This window comes from Lethenteron reissneri, chromosome 40 (genome assembly GCF_015708825.2).
Source record: "Lethenteron reissneri isolate LAM-NWPU_2019-01 chromosome 40, ASM1570882v1, whole genome shotgun sequence".
Taxonomy (NCBI): domain Eukaryota; kingdom Metazoa; phylum Chordata; class Hyperoartia; order Petromyzontiformes; family Petromyzontidae; genus Lethenteron; species Lethenteron reissneri.
In genome coordinates, this window is record NC_083818.1 from 2,977,151 (window position 1) to 2,992,892 (window position 15,742).

The 15,742-nt window shown below is 58.1% G+C and overlaps 1 protein-coding gene across 1 annotated transcript in view; it reads left to right on the forward strand.

The window, feature by feature from the left end:
• Positions 1-13,751, forward strand: part of LOC133352420 (zyxin-like) — a 35,115-nt gene extending 21,364 nt beyond the window's left edge. The window contains exons 6-10 of the mRNA XM_061568049.1: positions 4,771-4,816; positions 5,145-5,311; positions 6,444-6,622; positions 9,277-9,397; positions 10,655-13,751. Coding sequence (XP_061424033.1) covers positions 4,771-4,816; positions 5,145-5,311; positions 6,444-6,622; positions 9,277-9,397; positions 10,655-10,798 — 657 coding nt within the window. The 3' untranslated portion in view covers positions 10,799-13,751. The remainder of the gene's footprint in view (positions 1-4,770; positions 4,817-5,144; positions 5,312-6,443; positions 6,623-9,276; positions 9,398-10,654) is intronic.
• Positions 13,752-15,742: the final 1,991 nt, after the last annotated feature.

The window sequence follows — 15,742 nt, forward strand, 5'->3', positions numbered from 1 at the left end:
TACGTCACTGGGGAGACAAAGGCGGCCGGGCGTGGTGCTGGCCACCCACCTCCTCCTGTGCCGTGCCGGCCTTCATAGGTGCTCGCTAACAGCACTTGCTCCAACAGTCTGTTCAGGCTATACGGGGGATCTTGGTCTTTGTTGAATGTTAGGGAGCCCCAATGTGGTTTCAAGCCAGGGTGATATTGCACGGATGCCAAATTCTCTGTCCATCTGCTACAGCAGAGGTGCAGGGAATTTCAACAGGACCTACATCTCTGCTTTCTTGACCTGGTCAAGTGTTAAGATCGGCCTCTGTGGAGGAGGCTCGTGAAGGACGCTACTGGGCAGTTGGAGGCAGTCGCCCTCCAACAAGAGCAGAGGGCAGAGGAGCGACGCTCACAACAACGAGCGGATCGCTGGGCTGATAAAATACAGCAAACTGGGACAATATGGTCCACAGCTGGTGCATCTTCGAGCCATCTCAGTCGATCAGCCCATGGCACCTGGGGCTGTCCTGTGACCTCCTGCCAGCGAGCCTTTCACATTCCACATGGCCTCAACGTGCACCTAGCCTGGCACAAAATGCCGTAGTGGCGTCACCGCCAGTTAGTGGCGAACGGCGGCGGCTGCTGCTGTTGTTGGTGTTGTTGTTGTTTGTGTTGTTGTTGTTGTTTGTGTTGTTGTTGCTGTTGTTGTTTGTGTTGTTGTTGGTGTTGTTGTTGGTGTTGTTGTTGGTGTTGGTGTTGTTGGTGTTGTTTGTGTTGTTGTTGGTGTTGTTGTTGTTGTTTGTGTTGTTGTTGTTTGTGTTGTTGTTGGTGTTGTTGTTGTTTGTGTTGTTGTTGGTGTTGTTGTTGGTGTTGTTGTTGGTGTTGGGGTTGTTGGTGTTGTTGTTGTTGGTGTTGTTGGTGTTGTTGGTGTTGGTGTTGTTGTTGGTGTTGTTGGTGTTGTTGTTGTTGGTGGTGTTGTTGTTGTTGGTGTTGTTGTTGTTGGTGTTGTTGGTGTTGTTGTTGTTGTTGGTGTTGTTGTTGGTGTTGTTGGTGTTGTTTGTTGTTGTTGGTGTGTTGTTGTTGGTGTTGTTGTTGGTGTTGTTGTTGTTGGTGTTGTGTTGTTGGGTTGTTGTTGGTGGTGTTGTTGGTGTTGTTGGTGTTGTTGTTGTTGGTGGTGTTGTTGTTGGTGTTGTTGTTGGTGTTGTTGGTTTGGGTTGGTGTTGTTGTTGGTGTTGTGTTGGTGGGTGTTGTTGGTGTTGTTGTTGGTGTTGTGTGGTGTTGTTGTGTTGGTGTGTTGTTGGTGTTGTTGTTGGTGTTGTTGTTGTGGTGTTGTTGTGTTGGTGTGTTGTTGGTGTTGTTGTTGTTGGTGTTGTTTTGTTGTTGTTTGTTGTTGTGTTGTTGTTGGTGTTGTTGGTGTTGGTGTTGGTGTTGTTGTTGTTGGTGTTGTTGTTGTTGGTGTTGTTGGTGTTGTTGTTGGTGTTGTTGGTGTTGTTGTTGTTGTTGGTGTTGTTGGTGTTGTTGTTGGTGTTGTTGTTGTTGGTGTTGTTGTTGTTGGTGTTGTTGGTGTTGTTGTTGGTGTTCGTGTACACAAACACGCACCGCGGGGAGCGGCGGCAGAACGCTTGGCACCCGCGCTATGAACCCGGCAACCCGAGTTCAGTTGGCGATCTGAGCCAGTCTCGGGCCTCCCCTAGGTCGACTCGACCTCAAATGCGTACCCGGTGCATCTGTGTAAACATCGCCACTGGGGAGACAAAGGCGGACGGGCGCGTGGTGCTGGCCACCCACCCCCTCGTGCGCCGTGCCGGCCTTCACAGGTGCTGCAACTCGCTAACAGCACTTGCCCCGACAGTCCGTTGAGGCTACACGGGGCGCCTTTGTCTCGCGTGGTCTCCGGGGGCCACCGGGTTCAGTCGCCCCGGGGCCGCAGCGACGACGCCGCCGCCGTCTCCGTGACGCCCTGACGCGTGCGTTGCCATGGCGACGCTCCCTTGTTACCAGGGACCACGGGGAGGGGATGATGGGGAGGGGAGGTCGGCAAGGGGCGGGGTGGGGGGGCGAGACGCCACCCATCCACGCACTTCTCCTGCCACGCACGCAGCCTCGTGGTAGATCCACTGCTGGATGGATGCCCCCCGTCCCTCGCGCCGTGGGGGTGATCTCGGCCATACTTCCCCGCGCTGGTCAGTGCGGGTTGCCGCGCGCGGGAGAGGCCGCTGACAGCGCTGCGCTGAGGTCGCGAACCCACGTGACCGCTCACGGCCATTGACGCCGGTGACGATTGTTTGAACCGGTCCCTGGGCCTCCCCTAGGTCGGCTCAGTCTCAAATGAGTACCCGGTGTGGTGTGTAGTAAACATCGCCACGAGGGAGACAAAGGCGGTCGGGCGTGGTGCTGGCCACCAACCCGCTCGCGTGCCGTGCCGGCTTTAATAGGTGCTCGCTAACAGCACTTGCCCCAACAGTCTGTTAAGACTATTCGGGGGATCTTAGTCTTTGGTGGCGGTGGTTGTGATGGTGGTGGTGGTGCTTGTGGTAGTGGTGGTTGTGGTGGTAGTGGTGGTTGTGGTGCTGGTGGTGCTGGTGGTGGTTATGGTAGTGGTGGTGCTTGTGGTAGTGGTGCTGGTGGTGCTGGTGGTAGTGGTTGTGGTGGTGGTGCCCATACTCTGCACGTGACTGCCCATCGTAGTCACCCACCGCCCTGTGGAGGCAGCAGGGGGGGGGGAGGTGGGGTTGGTGTATCACACACAGATGATGTGGAACTCCCTTCCCGCGGCTCGCTAGGAGCAGGCAGTGCAGCAAGTGGGATCATCGCCACCTGTTCATTCCATCTCTACAGGGTGGTGGGGATAGAGCGTTGCCCCCTCGCGCGAGGCGTGGGTTGTCTCCGGGTGCTCCGATCTCCTCCTGTCCCCCACGTGCATAATAAACACGACGACTCGTCATTCATCGGCTGTAAACATCTTTAAGTCAATAAACGCACGGTGTGGCAGCAGCAGCAGCAGTAGCAGCAGCTGGAGCAGCTCCCTGGCTGAACAAGAGTCATTGCGACTCGTGTCGCGTTCTCTGGATAAACTCCGTGACACCGCCGTTGTTAGATAAGTGCAGAGCATGTTCGGATATGTCTATCAAGCCAGCACAAGTATTGCTCGCAGCTGCAATGGGCCATGTTAATAGCGTCGCCAAATGAGTATGTGGGTCTCTATGAGAGTCTGTGGGTCTCTGTGAGTCTATTGATCTGTGTGGGTTTGTGGGTCTCGGTTTGAGGCTACGGGTCTCTGTGTGAGTCTATGGGTCTCTGTGTGAGTCTATGGGTCTGTGTGTGAGTCTATGGGTCTCTGTCTGAGTCTATGGGTCTGTGTGTGAGTCTATGGGTCTCTGTGTGAGTCTATGGGTCTCTGTGTGAGTCTATGGCTCTGTGTGTGAGTCTATGGGTCTGTGTGTGAGTCTATGGGTCTCTGTGTGAGTCTATGGGTCTCTGTGTGAGTCTATGGGTCTCTGTGTGAGTCTATGAGTCTGTGTGTGAGTCTATGAGTCTGTGTGTGAGTCTATGGGTCTCAGTGTGAGTCTATGGGTCTGTGTGTGAGACTATGAGACCCCTAGGTGATTGCTCACTGTGTTTGGAGCTAAAACCCGGATTGGAACCCGGGCTGTCTCAGCCTCGGCGTCATTTTGAACTCACCTTAGCTCCGAACGTAACATATCCACGGCGGAGTGGTGGCGCAGCGGTTAGCGCATTGCGCTATGCCAACCTGAGTTAGATTCCCGGCCACGTCCAACGTCTTATCAACTACTAAACTAAAGTGCGTGTATTTACTCTACTAGGTGAGGCCCACTGATCTCTTCTTCAGCAGCGATCTGGCCACAAATGATAGCTCAACGAAGTGGGCTCATCATCGCGTGGAAATGTCTGGCAGCCAAAGACTCTGAACATGTGACGTTGATTGTAAATGTGGATCGATAAACCGGAATACCCGGAGACAAATCCACGCGACCACGGGGAGAGAGAGACGCAAACTCCAAATATACAGCAGCAGGCGTCAGGATGGGGATCGAACCCACGACCTCCTGTAGACCAGGCGAGGTAGTTAACATCTCCTAGCCACCGTGATGATGATGAGAGAGAGACACACAAACTCCAAAAATACAGCAGCAGCAGGCGTCAAGGTCGGGATCGAACCCACGACCTCCTGTACACCAGGCGAGGTAGTTAACATCTCCTAGCCACCGTGATGATGATGAGAGAGAGACACGCAAACTCCAAAAATACAGCAGCAGCAGGCGTCAGGGTCGGGATCGAACCCACGACCTCCTGCACACCAGGCGAGGTAGTTAACATCTCCTAGCCACCGTGATGATGATGAGAGAGAGACACACAAACTCCAAAAATACAGCAGCAGCAGGCGTCAGGGTCGGGATCGAACCCACGACCTCCTGTACACCAGGCGAGGTAGTTAACATGTCATAGCCACCGTGATGATGATGAGAGAGAGACACGCAAACTCCAAAAATACAGCAGCAGCAGGCGTCAGGGTCGGGATCGAACCCACGACCTCCTGTACACCAGGCGAGGTAGTTAACATGTCATAGCCACCTTGGCACTACGTCACCACCAACCCCCCCCCCCCCCCCACGGGTGGTGCTCCCCCTCGCCAACCCTGCACGGACCGGAGCGGTGAAGTACGGTCAAACACCCCCCCCCCCCGGGAGGGGGAAGCGTTCATCCAGCAGTGGATCGTGAAAGGAGAACATCTCCATTGACATCCTCCTCTCACCCCCCCTCACCCCCCCCCCTCCCCCAGGCGCGTGAGGGTGAGGGTGAGGCTGCCGCCGCGGACGAACCCCTGGGTGAGTGCGGGCGGTGGGGGCGGTGAGCGGGGTCTGTTGTGTGCGGTGTGGTTGTGTGTGGCAGTGTGGTGGTGTGCTGCGCGGTGTGCAGGCCCATGTGCAGTGCGAGTACGGTATCAATCTCTGTGGTGGCACTGGTGGCGCGGTGAGGCTTGCGGTGCGGTGCGTGTAGGGGTGTGCGTGTCGGCGTGTGGTATTGATATGTGCGCTGTGCGCTGGTCCGTGTAGGGGTGTGCGTGTAGGGGGTGTGGTATTGATATGTGCGCTGGTGTGTGTAGGGGTGTGCGTGTAGGGGGTGTGGTATTGACATGTGCGCTGGTGTGTGTAGGGGTGTGCGTGTCATGCGGGCTGCCCGTGAGTGGCGAGGGCTGCGTGGCGGAGCAGCGCCTGCACCACGTCCACTGCTTCACGTGCGCCGCCTGCGCCCGGCGCCTGCAGGGGCTGCCCTTCTACAGCACGCCCGGCGTGGGGCACCTGTGCGAGGCCTGCTACCTGGTCAGCCCCCGGCGGCCGGGGTCACAGCCGGGGTCACAGCCGGGGTCACAGCCGGGGTCGCAGTCGGGGTCGCAGTCGGGGTCGCAGTTGGGGTCGCAGTCGGGGTCACAGTCGGGATCAGTCGGGGTCACAGCCGGGGTCGCAGCCGGGGTCGCAGTCGGGGTCGCAGTCGGGGTCGCAGTCGGGGTCACAGTCGGGGTCGCAGTCGGGGTCACAGTCGGGATCAGTCGGGGTCACAGCCGGGGTCACAGTCGGGGTCACAGTCGGGGTCGCAGTCGGGGTCACAGTTGGGGTCACAGTCGTGGTCACAGTCGGGGTCGCAGTCGGGGTCGCAGTTGGGGTCACAGTCGTGGTCACAGTCGGGGTCAGTCGGGGTCACAGCCGGGGTCACAGTCGGGGTCGCAGTCGGGGTCGCAGTCGGGGTCACAGTCGGGGTCGCAGTTGGGGTCACAGTGGGGGTCACAGCCAGGGTCACAGTCATGGTCACAGTCGGGGTCGCAGTCGGTGTCACAGCCGTGGTCACAGTCGGGGTCGCAGTTGGGGTCACAGTCGGGGTCACAGCCGGGATCACAGTCATGGTCACAGTCATGGTCACAGTCGGGGTTACAGCCGGGGTCACAGTCATGGTCACAGCCGGGGTCACAGTCATGGTCACAGTCGGGGTCACAGCCGGGGTCACAGTCGGGGTCACAGTCGGGGTCACAGTCATGGTCACAGTCGGGGTCACAGTCGGGGTCGCAGTCGGGGTCACAGTCGGGGTCACAGTCATGGTCACAGTCGGGGTCACACCCGGGGTCGCAGTCGGGGTCGCAGCCGGGGTCACAGTCGGGGTCACAGTCGGGGTCACAGTCGGGGTCACAGCCGGGGTCACAGTCGGGGTCACAGCCGGGGTCAGAGCCGGGATCACACATCAGGGCTGATGCTGCCTCTCTCCTGCTGATGTTGACACACCGCACTCCCCCTGCGTCTCCCCTTGTCTCGCTGTGTGTCTCCCCCTTGCTTGTCCTGATGTCTCCCCTCGTGTTTCCCCTGCGCGTGTCCCCGCGCGCTCCCCCGTGTCCCCGTGCGCTCCCCCGTGTCCCCGCGCGCTCCCCCGTGTCCCCGTGCGCTCCCCCGTGTCCCCGTGCGACAGGAGACGCTGGAGCACTGCAGCGTGTGCGGCGAGGCCATCGTGAACCGCATCCTGCACGCCACGGGGCGCGCCTTCCACCCGGCGTGCTTCGCGTGCTCCGAGTGCGGCACGAGCCTGGACGGCGTTCCCTTCACCGTGTGCTCCGCCAACCGCGTGCACTGCCTCGAGGATTTCCACAGGCAAACCGCACAGTCGCCGCTGCGGCCGCCACCGTCGCACAACCGTGATCACCACGATCACCGCGATCACCGCAATCGCGCAACCACGATGACCGCAATCACACAACCACCATCACCAGGACCACCACGGTCACCGCAACCACGGACAACCACGATCACCGGGAACACCACCACCAAGATCACCACCACCACACACAACCACGATCACCGGGAACACCACCACCACGATCACCATCACCACCACCACCACCACGATCACCACCACCACCACGATCACCAGGTCCACCACCACCACGATCACCACCACCACGATCACCACCACAACCACGATCACCAGGTCCACCACCACCACGATCACCACCACTACAATCACCACCACCACCACCACGATCACGGTCACCACCACAACCACGATCACCAGGTCCACCACCACCACCACCACGACCACGGTCACCACAACCACACACAGCCACGATCGCCGCACGATCACACAACCGAGAAGCAGGAAGGCCTCGCTCGCATCATCATCATCAGCATCATCATCTTCAGCATCATCAGCATCATCATCATCAGCATCATCATCATCAGCATCATCATCATCAGCATCATCACCCCACGTGTTCACCCAGGAAGGCCTCGCTCGCATCATCATCAGCATCATCATCATCATCACCCCACGTGTTCACCCAGGAGTCTCAAGAGCCCCTTGGTTCGGGAGGGTCCTGCCAGGTTGTATCGGTAGGGGGCGATGCTGCCACTGTGTGATCCCTCTAGCCCAGGGGTCGGGAACCTTTTTGACTGGGAGAGCCATAAAAGCCAAATATTTCTAAATATATTTCATTGAGAGCCATATAGTATTTTTAACGTATAATAAATTTAATATGTCTTACTTTTAATGCGACTTCTGGTGCTGCATGGTTTTGCTGATGGCCTTTGTAGTCTGGTTCATACGTGGTGAGGTTGAGCTTCATGCAGGCGTGACCCGTGAAATTTATCTTCAAAACTAGTTTCTGTTTACTTTAAAATGACACAGTATTATTAAGCAATATCACAAGTATTTTAAAATCAGTCCAAACTGATTTTTTTTTCAACTCAAAATTGTCTGGGAGCCATATGCCGTCACTGGAAGAGCCATATATGGCTCGCGAGCCATAGGTTCCCGACCGCTGCCCTCGAGTTTACTTTGCAGGGGATGATGTCTCGGCGTTGGGGGACGTTTTTTTGGCCGATAGCCGTTCACACCGTGCGCTCAGCTCCGGGAAGAGGATTGAGACTCCAGAGGAAAGCCGTTGTGTGGGACAGGGGCAGAACGTGCAAGCTCCATTCACTCACTCCACCCCAGGCGGATAGCGACCCCTAGTGGATAGCGACCGCTTACGATGCGGTGCATGTGTGTGGTGTGGAGTGTATGGTGCGGTGTGGTGTGTACGGTGCGTGTGTGTGGTGTGGAGTGTATGATGCGGTGTGGTGTGTACGGTGCATGTGTGTGGTGTGGAGTGTATGGTGCGGTGTGGAGTGTACGGTGCGGTACATGTGTGTGGTGTGTACGGTGCATGTGTGTGGTGTGGAGTGTATGGTGCGGTGCATGTGTGGTGTGGTGTGGGAGGTGTACGGAGCGGTGCTTGTGTGTGGTGCGTCTGTGTGGTGTGTAAGGCGCGGTGCGTGTGGCATTGTGCGCGTTGTTTACGGTGCATATGGTGCATGTGTGCGTGTGATGCGTGCGGTGCGTGTGGTGTGTGCGGTGTTCACGGTGCGTGCGGTGCGTGTGGTGTGTGTGGTGCATGTGTGCGTGCGGTGCGTGCAGTGCGTGTGGTGCGTGCGGTGCGTGTGGTGTGTGCGTGTGGTGCGTGTGGTGCGTGTGGTGTGTGCGGTGTTCACGGTGCGTGTGGTGCGTGTGGTGCGTGTGGTGCGTGTGGTGCGTGCGGTGTTCACGGTGCGTGTGGTGCGTGCGGTGCGTGTGGTGCGTGCGGTGCGTGTGGTGCGTGCGGTGCGTGCGGTGTGTGTGGTGCGTGCGGTGTGTGTGGTGCGTGCGGTGCGTGTGGTGCGTGCGGTGCGTGTGGTGCGTGTGGTGCGTGTGGTGCGTGTGGTGCGTGTGGTGCGTGTGGTGTGTGTGGTGTGTGTGGTGCGTGCGGTGCGTGTGGTGCGTGTGGTGCGTGTGGTGCGTGCGGTGCGTGTGGTGCGTGTGGTGCGAGTGGTGCGTGCGGTGTGTGTGGTGCGTGCGGTGCGTGTGGTGCGTGCGGTGCGTGTGGTGCGTGTGGTGCGTGCGGTGCGTGTGGTGCGTGCGGTGCGTGCGGTGTGTGTGGTGCGTGCGGTGTGTGTGGTGCGTGCGGTGTGTGTGGTGCGTGCGGTGCGTGCGGTGTGTGTGGTGCGTGCGGTGTGTGTGGTGCGTGCGGTGTGTGTGGTGCGTGCGGTGCGTGCGGTGCGTGTGGTGCGTGCGGTGCGTGCAGTGTGTGTGGTGCGTGCGGTGCGTGCGGTGCGTGCGGTGTTCACGGTGCGTGTGGTGCGTGCGGTGCGTGTGGTGCGTGCGGTGCGTGCGGTGTTCACGGTGTGTGTGGTGCGTGTGGTGCGTGTGGTGCGTGCGGTGTTCACGGTGTGTGTGGTGCGTGCGGTGTTCACGGTGCGTGTGGTGCGTGCGGTGTTCACGGTGCGTGCAGGAAGTTTGCCCCGCGCTGCTCGGTGTGCGGCGAGGCCATCGTGCCGGCGCCCGGCGAGAAGGAGACACTGCGCGTCGTGGCGCTCGACCGCAGCTTCCACGTCGCCTGCTACAAGTGCGAGGTGAGCGCGGGCAAAGGCCCCCCGCGTAGCCCGCGCGGCCTCACCAGGGCAAGTGCTGTTGGCGCGCCACTCTTCCCCCCCCCACCGCCGGTTCAGATTTTGGGTTGGTTGCCGCGAGCGGGAATCGAACTCGGGTCGCCGGGTTTGCCCGCTAACCGCTGCGCCACCGCTCCCCACCACCCAGATTTGTATTTATTTGTTTACCAGGTAAGTCCCCGCTGAGCTCTGTAGATATTTTTTCAGAAGTGACCTGGCCATGACAGATGATAGCTCCACGAGGTGGCTTATCGTCATCACGTGGAAATGTACAGCAGGCAAATACTCTGAACGTGTGACGTCGATTCTAAATGTAGGAGGGAAAAACCCAGAGGACCCGGAGAAAGAATCCACGCGTGGAGAGAGAGAGAGAGACGCAAACTCCAAATATACAGCAGCAGGCATCAGGGTTGGGATCGAACCCACGACCTCCTGTATACCAGGCGAGGGAGTTAACATCTCCTAGCCACTGCAATGCCTCCTGGGATTGCTCTTCTGCTGCTGCTGTGTGAACGGAGTGGAACAATGTGGACGTCCAAAACAATAAACACCTCCTCGTTCGAGAAACAAACATCAATCGCACCACCGCCTGGCTACGACATTCCTCCTCCTCCTCGAAGACACCGCTGGTGGAGTCACCCACCGCACCGCTGGTGGAGTCACCCACCGCATCGGGACGTCACCACGAGGCCCATGCCGCCCCTCGTCCATACAGGGGACAATTGAAGCCGCAGTGGCCGCGACCTGTGGACACACAACCCAAACTGTGGACCTCCCCTAGGTCGTCTCAGCATTAACATTGTATGTACCTGGTGCGGTGCGTAAACATCACCACGTGGGGCGATAAAGGCGGCCGGGCGTGGTGCTGGCCACCCACCCCCTCGTGTGCCGTGCCGGCCTTCATTAGGTGCTACTCGCTAACAGCACTTGCCCCAGCAGTCTGTTGACTCCACGTGTGTGCGTGTGTGTCTCCGTGTGTCCCCCCATGTGTGTCTCCCCGTGTGTGTCTCCGTGTGTCTCCCCGTGTGTGTCTCTGTGTGTCTCCGTGTGTGTCCCCGCGTGTCTCCGTGTGTCTCCCCGTGTGTGTCTCCGTGTCTCTGTGTCTCCGTGTGTCTCCCCGTGTGTGTCTCCGTGTGTGTCTCTGTGTGTCTCCGTGTGTGTCCCCGTGTGTGTCCCCGTGCGTGTCCCCCGTGTGTCTCCGTGCGTGTCCCCGTGACGCAGGACTGCGGGCTGGTGCTGTCCCCCTCGGAGGGCAAGGAGAGAGGCTGCTTCCCGCTGGACGGCCACATCCTCTGCTTCCAGTGCAGCGACTCGCGGCTGCAGGCCCGGCCCGGTCTGGCTGGCCCACAGCCTCTCTCATCATAAACACACTCACACACACACTCACATACATACATACACTCACATACACTCACTCACTCACATACACACACTCACATACACTCACACACATACACACACTCACACACACACAAGATATACATAGATGCACACACACTGGCCGATCCTATGGGGGGGAATTTGTTGGACCCACATTACATACACATACACACACGTGTACACACACCCACACACAGTAACACGTGTACACACACACACAGTAACACGTGTACACACACACAAAGTAACACCTGTAAACGCACAGTAACACCTGTACACACACACGCACAGTAACACGTGTACACATACATGCAGTGGTCCTATGCAATGTATCAGTCCCTGGATTGGTGTCTCCCCGTGTCTCCCCGTTATCTCCCAGTGTCTCCCCGTGTCTCCCCGTTATCTCCCAGTGTCTTCCCGTGTCTCCCCGTTATCTCCCAGTGTCTTCCCGTGTCTCCCCGTGTCTTCCCGTGTCTCCCCGTTATCTCCCAGTGTCTTCCCGTGTCTCCTTGTGTCTCTCAGTATCTCCCGCATGTCTTCCCGTGTCTCCCTGGATCTCCCCGTATATCCTCGTGTCTCACCCGTGTCTCCCCGTGTCTCCCTGTGTCTCCCTGCGTCTCCCCGCGTCTCCCCGCGTCTCCTTCGTACCCCCCCCCCCCCTATCCACTCACTATGCCAAAGACTGCACGCAAGCGCCTAACATCCTCTTGTTAACCCCGGGGGTCCGATGGGATGAGGGTCAGGTTGGATCGTGGCTCTGCAGGTCCCCTTTCTCCAGGGGGTCTGGGTCCTGACTGTGCACTTCGGGTGCTGGGCTGGGTTCGGGTCAGGACAACGGCCTCGAGTCAGGGGTCAGAGTGAGGGGTCAGAGTCTGTAGGGTGAGGGGTCAGAGTCTGTAGCGTCAGGGGTCAGAGTCTGTAGGGTCAGGGGTCAGAGTCTGTGGGGTCAGGGGTCAGAGTTTGTAGGGTCAGGGGTCAGAGTCTGTAGGGTCAGGGGTCAGCGTCTGTAGGGTCAGGGGTCAGAGTCTGTAGGGTCAGGGGTTAGAGTCTATAGGGCCAGGGGTCAGAGTCTGTAGAGTGAGGGGTCAGGGGTCAGAGTCTTTTTGGGGCAGGGGTCAGAGTCTAGGCTACACAGGGGGGACTTTTAGGGTGTTCAGGTGTCACGTGAACCTGCAGGGTCCAAGCAGCGAGCTCAGCGCGGGCCCCTGGCTGCAACGAGTCCAATGGGGGCCCATCCCTGTCCCATATTACACCCCCCCCCCCGCAAGCCTCTTCGTAAGCCTGGCACCTCACCCCCCCTCACCACCTCGCCCCCCCCTCACCACCTCCCCCCGTGGAGCCCCGGTGCGATTGCACCGACTGCGCACTCGGTAGCTGCTTCACCGCCCCCCCCTCCCTCGCTTGCTGCACCCGCGTGGGAGACCGCGCTAGTCCCCCACCCCCTGTATCGTGCTTTGATGCTCCAACGCTGCCAGTTTCTATACGAGTATAAGAAAGCGAGAGAGAAAGAAACCCCCAACAATATTGTTCTGAGAGTTGATTCTCCGGGACTCGCGGAGCCTGCGAGGGCAGACGCTCGATGCGGCGGGCGGCGACGGACATCGGCGGGTCCCTCGATGTTGAGGCGGGCGCCTGTCTGGTTGTGTCCATCCGACTGCCTTTTCCAGATATTGTCCCGATATCTGGACAAACAAATAATCCGGGGTATCCGTGGCTAGCGCTCGCGTCCGGGTATCAATCTGGTTACCACGAAGACAGATAACTGCTGGTCGTCCATATGGGGTACCTCTGGTTATCACTCATCCGGTTGTCCATTAATTTTCCTGCAACACAGACATCTGGTTGTCCATCTGGGGTACCTCTGGTTATCACTCATCCGGTTGTCCATCTGGTTTCCTGGATCACATCTGGTTGTCCATCTGGTTTCCTGGATATCACACATCTGGTCGTCCATCTCGGTACCTCTATCATGATACCTGTCGCGACGATTTGCGTTCGTTGTAGCTCTACGCGGGGGGCTGTCTCCATCATCTTCGTCTTCGTTGTTTGAAAAGGGCACCCCCAGTGTCAGCTGTCTCCGTGCGCCACGCGGCGACCTCGGCATCCGGCCCTGCGAGGCGGGCATTCGTCTGCTGCCAGGACGGGGTGGCGGGGGGGGGGGCACGGTGACCGATACGCATTGTACCCAAATTTAAAATTCCACTACAGTTGGTATCTGTCCGACGAGCTGATAACTCCTTTCACATTCAGTTAGCTCTCTGACGGGTTGCTTTGTAGATGTCCACTCCCATCTGGTTAGACATCTGGTTGGTTGGTACGTGGATGTCCAGTCCATCTGAGCATTTGGGATCAGGGCGTTCAATCTGTCTGGTCGCCTCGCCGGATAATTGGCATTTGACTTCTCATCTGGGGGATAAGCCACGTGGCGAGCATCCACCTGGGTGTCCCACCTGGGCACGGGTCATTCTGGAAATACTCGTGGGGCGCTATCGCCTATCGCAAGGGTGGGGGGGGGGTGAGGGCCCACCAGCTTCCCCACAGCAGAACGAACCACAGACGGATCTCTCCGTCAGCACGAGGTCGACCATCGGTAACCGTGCAGTCTCCTGCGGTAAGAGTTCAACACCAAGACCAGCGGTGCCGACCAAATTCTCCCGCCCCCCAAACACAGACGCCAGCTCTCCGGACAGGTGGCAGACCCTAGGTGAGGACCAACATCCCACCCCTGGCCCGCGATGACTCCTCGGGTCGTCGTCTTCCTTACCACGGAGTGGCCTCGCACAGGACTCGATCCGTACCGCCCCCTCCCCCCACCCACCTCTGGCGGGTTTGTCCGGATGCGCCGTTGAGTTTTGTGTTCTCGCTGTGCGGTGTCGAGTCACGCGAGTTTCTGCAGGACCGGGAGTCCAGCGCGGACCAAATAAAGATTCGCCTTTTGTACTCAGCTCCCGTGCCCGGACCCTTCGCTGTATCACGGTGGCGGTGGTGGTGGTGGTGAATGTGGTGATGGTGGTGAAGGTGGTGATGGTGGTGGTGATGGTGGTGATGGTGGTGATGGTGGTGGTGATGATGGTGGTGATGGTGGTGGTGATGGTGGTGATGGTGGTGATGGTGGTGATGGTGATGGTGGTGATGGTGGTGGTGGTGATGGTGGTGATGGTATCCGTAATAGGGGAGCGGTAGTGTAGGAGCGGTCAGCCGGCTGCGCTACGAACCCGGCGACCCGAGTTCGATTCCCGGCCAACCACAGTGACGATTTTCTGTACCGGTCCTGGGCCTCCTCTAGGTCGACTCAGACTTAAATGAGTACCTGGTGCGGTGCGTAAAGTAATCGCCACTGGGGAGACAAAGGCGGCTGGGCGTGGTGCTGGCCACCCACCCCCTCGTGTGCCGTTTTGGCCTTGGTAGGTGCTACTCGCTAACAGCACTTGCCCCAACAGTCTGTTGAGGCTATACGGGGGTACTTTGTGTTTGGTATCCACAATAGAGGTTTTTGGGTTAGATCGCGTAAATATCTAAATGTGTCGTTCAACCCGCCACCACCCGACACAGCCAATTAGTAAGGCTTGTCACGTAAACAGAACGTGCCAATTCGTTACTAATACAGCACTAACCGGTGTATTGGAGAGCCAAGCCACAACATTTACAATCTGAGTACGACGTTTCACCAATAATTACACCTAGCTTCATCAGGCGACAGCCAGATTTGAATTGTTAACGTTGTGGGTGTTCTCTCCAACACACAACCGGCTAGTGCTGTACGAGTCACGAATTGGCCACGTTCTGTTTACGTGACAAACCTTACTGATTGTCTGTGTCGGGTGGTGGCGGGTTGAACGACACATTTAGATATTTACGCGATCTAACCCAAAAAAACCCTTCTATTATGGATAATATTGGTCTCAAAGGCCTACTAGCAGAGGTCACAACCGGGTACCCGATACCCGTACCCTACCCGATACCCGGCTACCCGTACCCGGCCGGGTATCCGTTTGCGACCCTGGTCCGGCCGGGTACGGGTACGGGTAGGCCGTGAGTCACCGGTGAGTCACGGTTTGTCACTCATTTCGGGTAGGGTACGGGCAGCGTATAGGTACCCGTACCCGGCCGGGTACGGGTACGGGTACGGGTACCCGTTTGCGACCCTGAGTCACCGGTGAGTCACCGTTTGTCACTCATTTCGGGTAGGGTACGGGTAGCGTACAGGTACCCGTACCCGGCCGGGTACGGGTACCCGTTTGCAACCCTGGTGCGGCCGGGTACAGGTACGGGTAAGGAATCAAAACCCGTTTGCGACCTCTGCCTACTAGGTGTTAGGTGGTGGCGGTAGTGGTGGTGGTGGTAGTGGTGGTGGTAGCGGTGGTGGTGGTAGTGGTGGTGGTGATAGTGGGCACGATATGGGCTGCTCGCCACCCCTCTCACTGACCAAGCCCCGGGCGTGTTTCCCAGGGAGCACTGCGAGGGTCACCAAGACAGGTGGCCACCGTCGTGGGTGAGTAATTGAGCGACTCGAAAAAAATGAACGAGTGAATGATGAAAATGAGGAGTGGGTGGATGAAACGGGTGAGCGATTTAAGTGAGTGAGTTCGTGGGTGACTTACCGAGCGACTTGGAGAATGAATGAGCGAGTGGGTTAGTGGGTGAGCGGGTTAGTGGGTGAGTGGAGATGGTTAGTGAGCTGGTGAGCGTGTGAGTGAGTGATTGAGAGTCACCGCCCTTTCCACCAGACCAAACCCAGACAGATTTCTCGGTCGGCCAAGGTCTATCAACATTTCACAGTTTATTGCAATAAGTTTCAACACAATGCCAGCATCCGGTCTCTACACGCGTCAATTACTGCCACCCAAACGGCGGCGAGATGTTAACTATCTCGCCTGGTCTACAGGAGGTCGTGGGTTCGATCCCGAACCTGACGCCTGCTGCTGTATA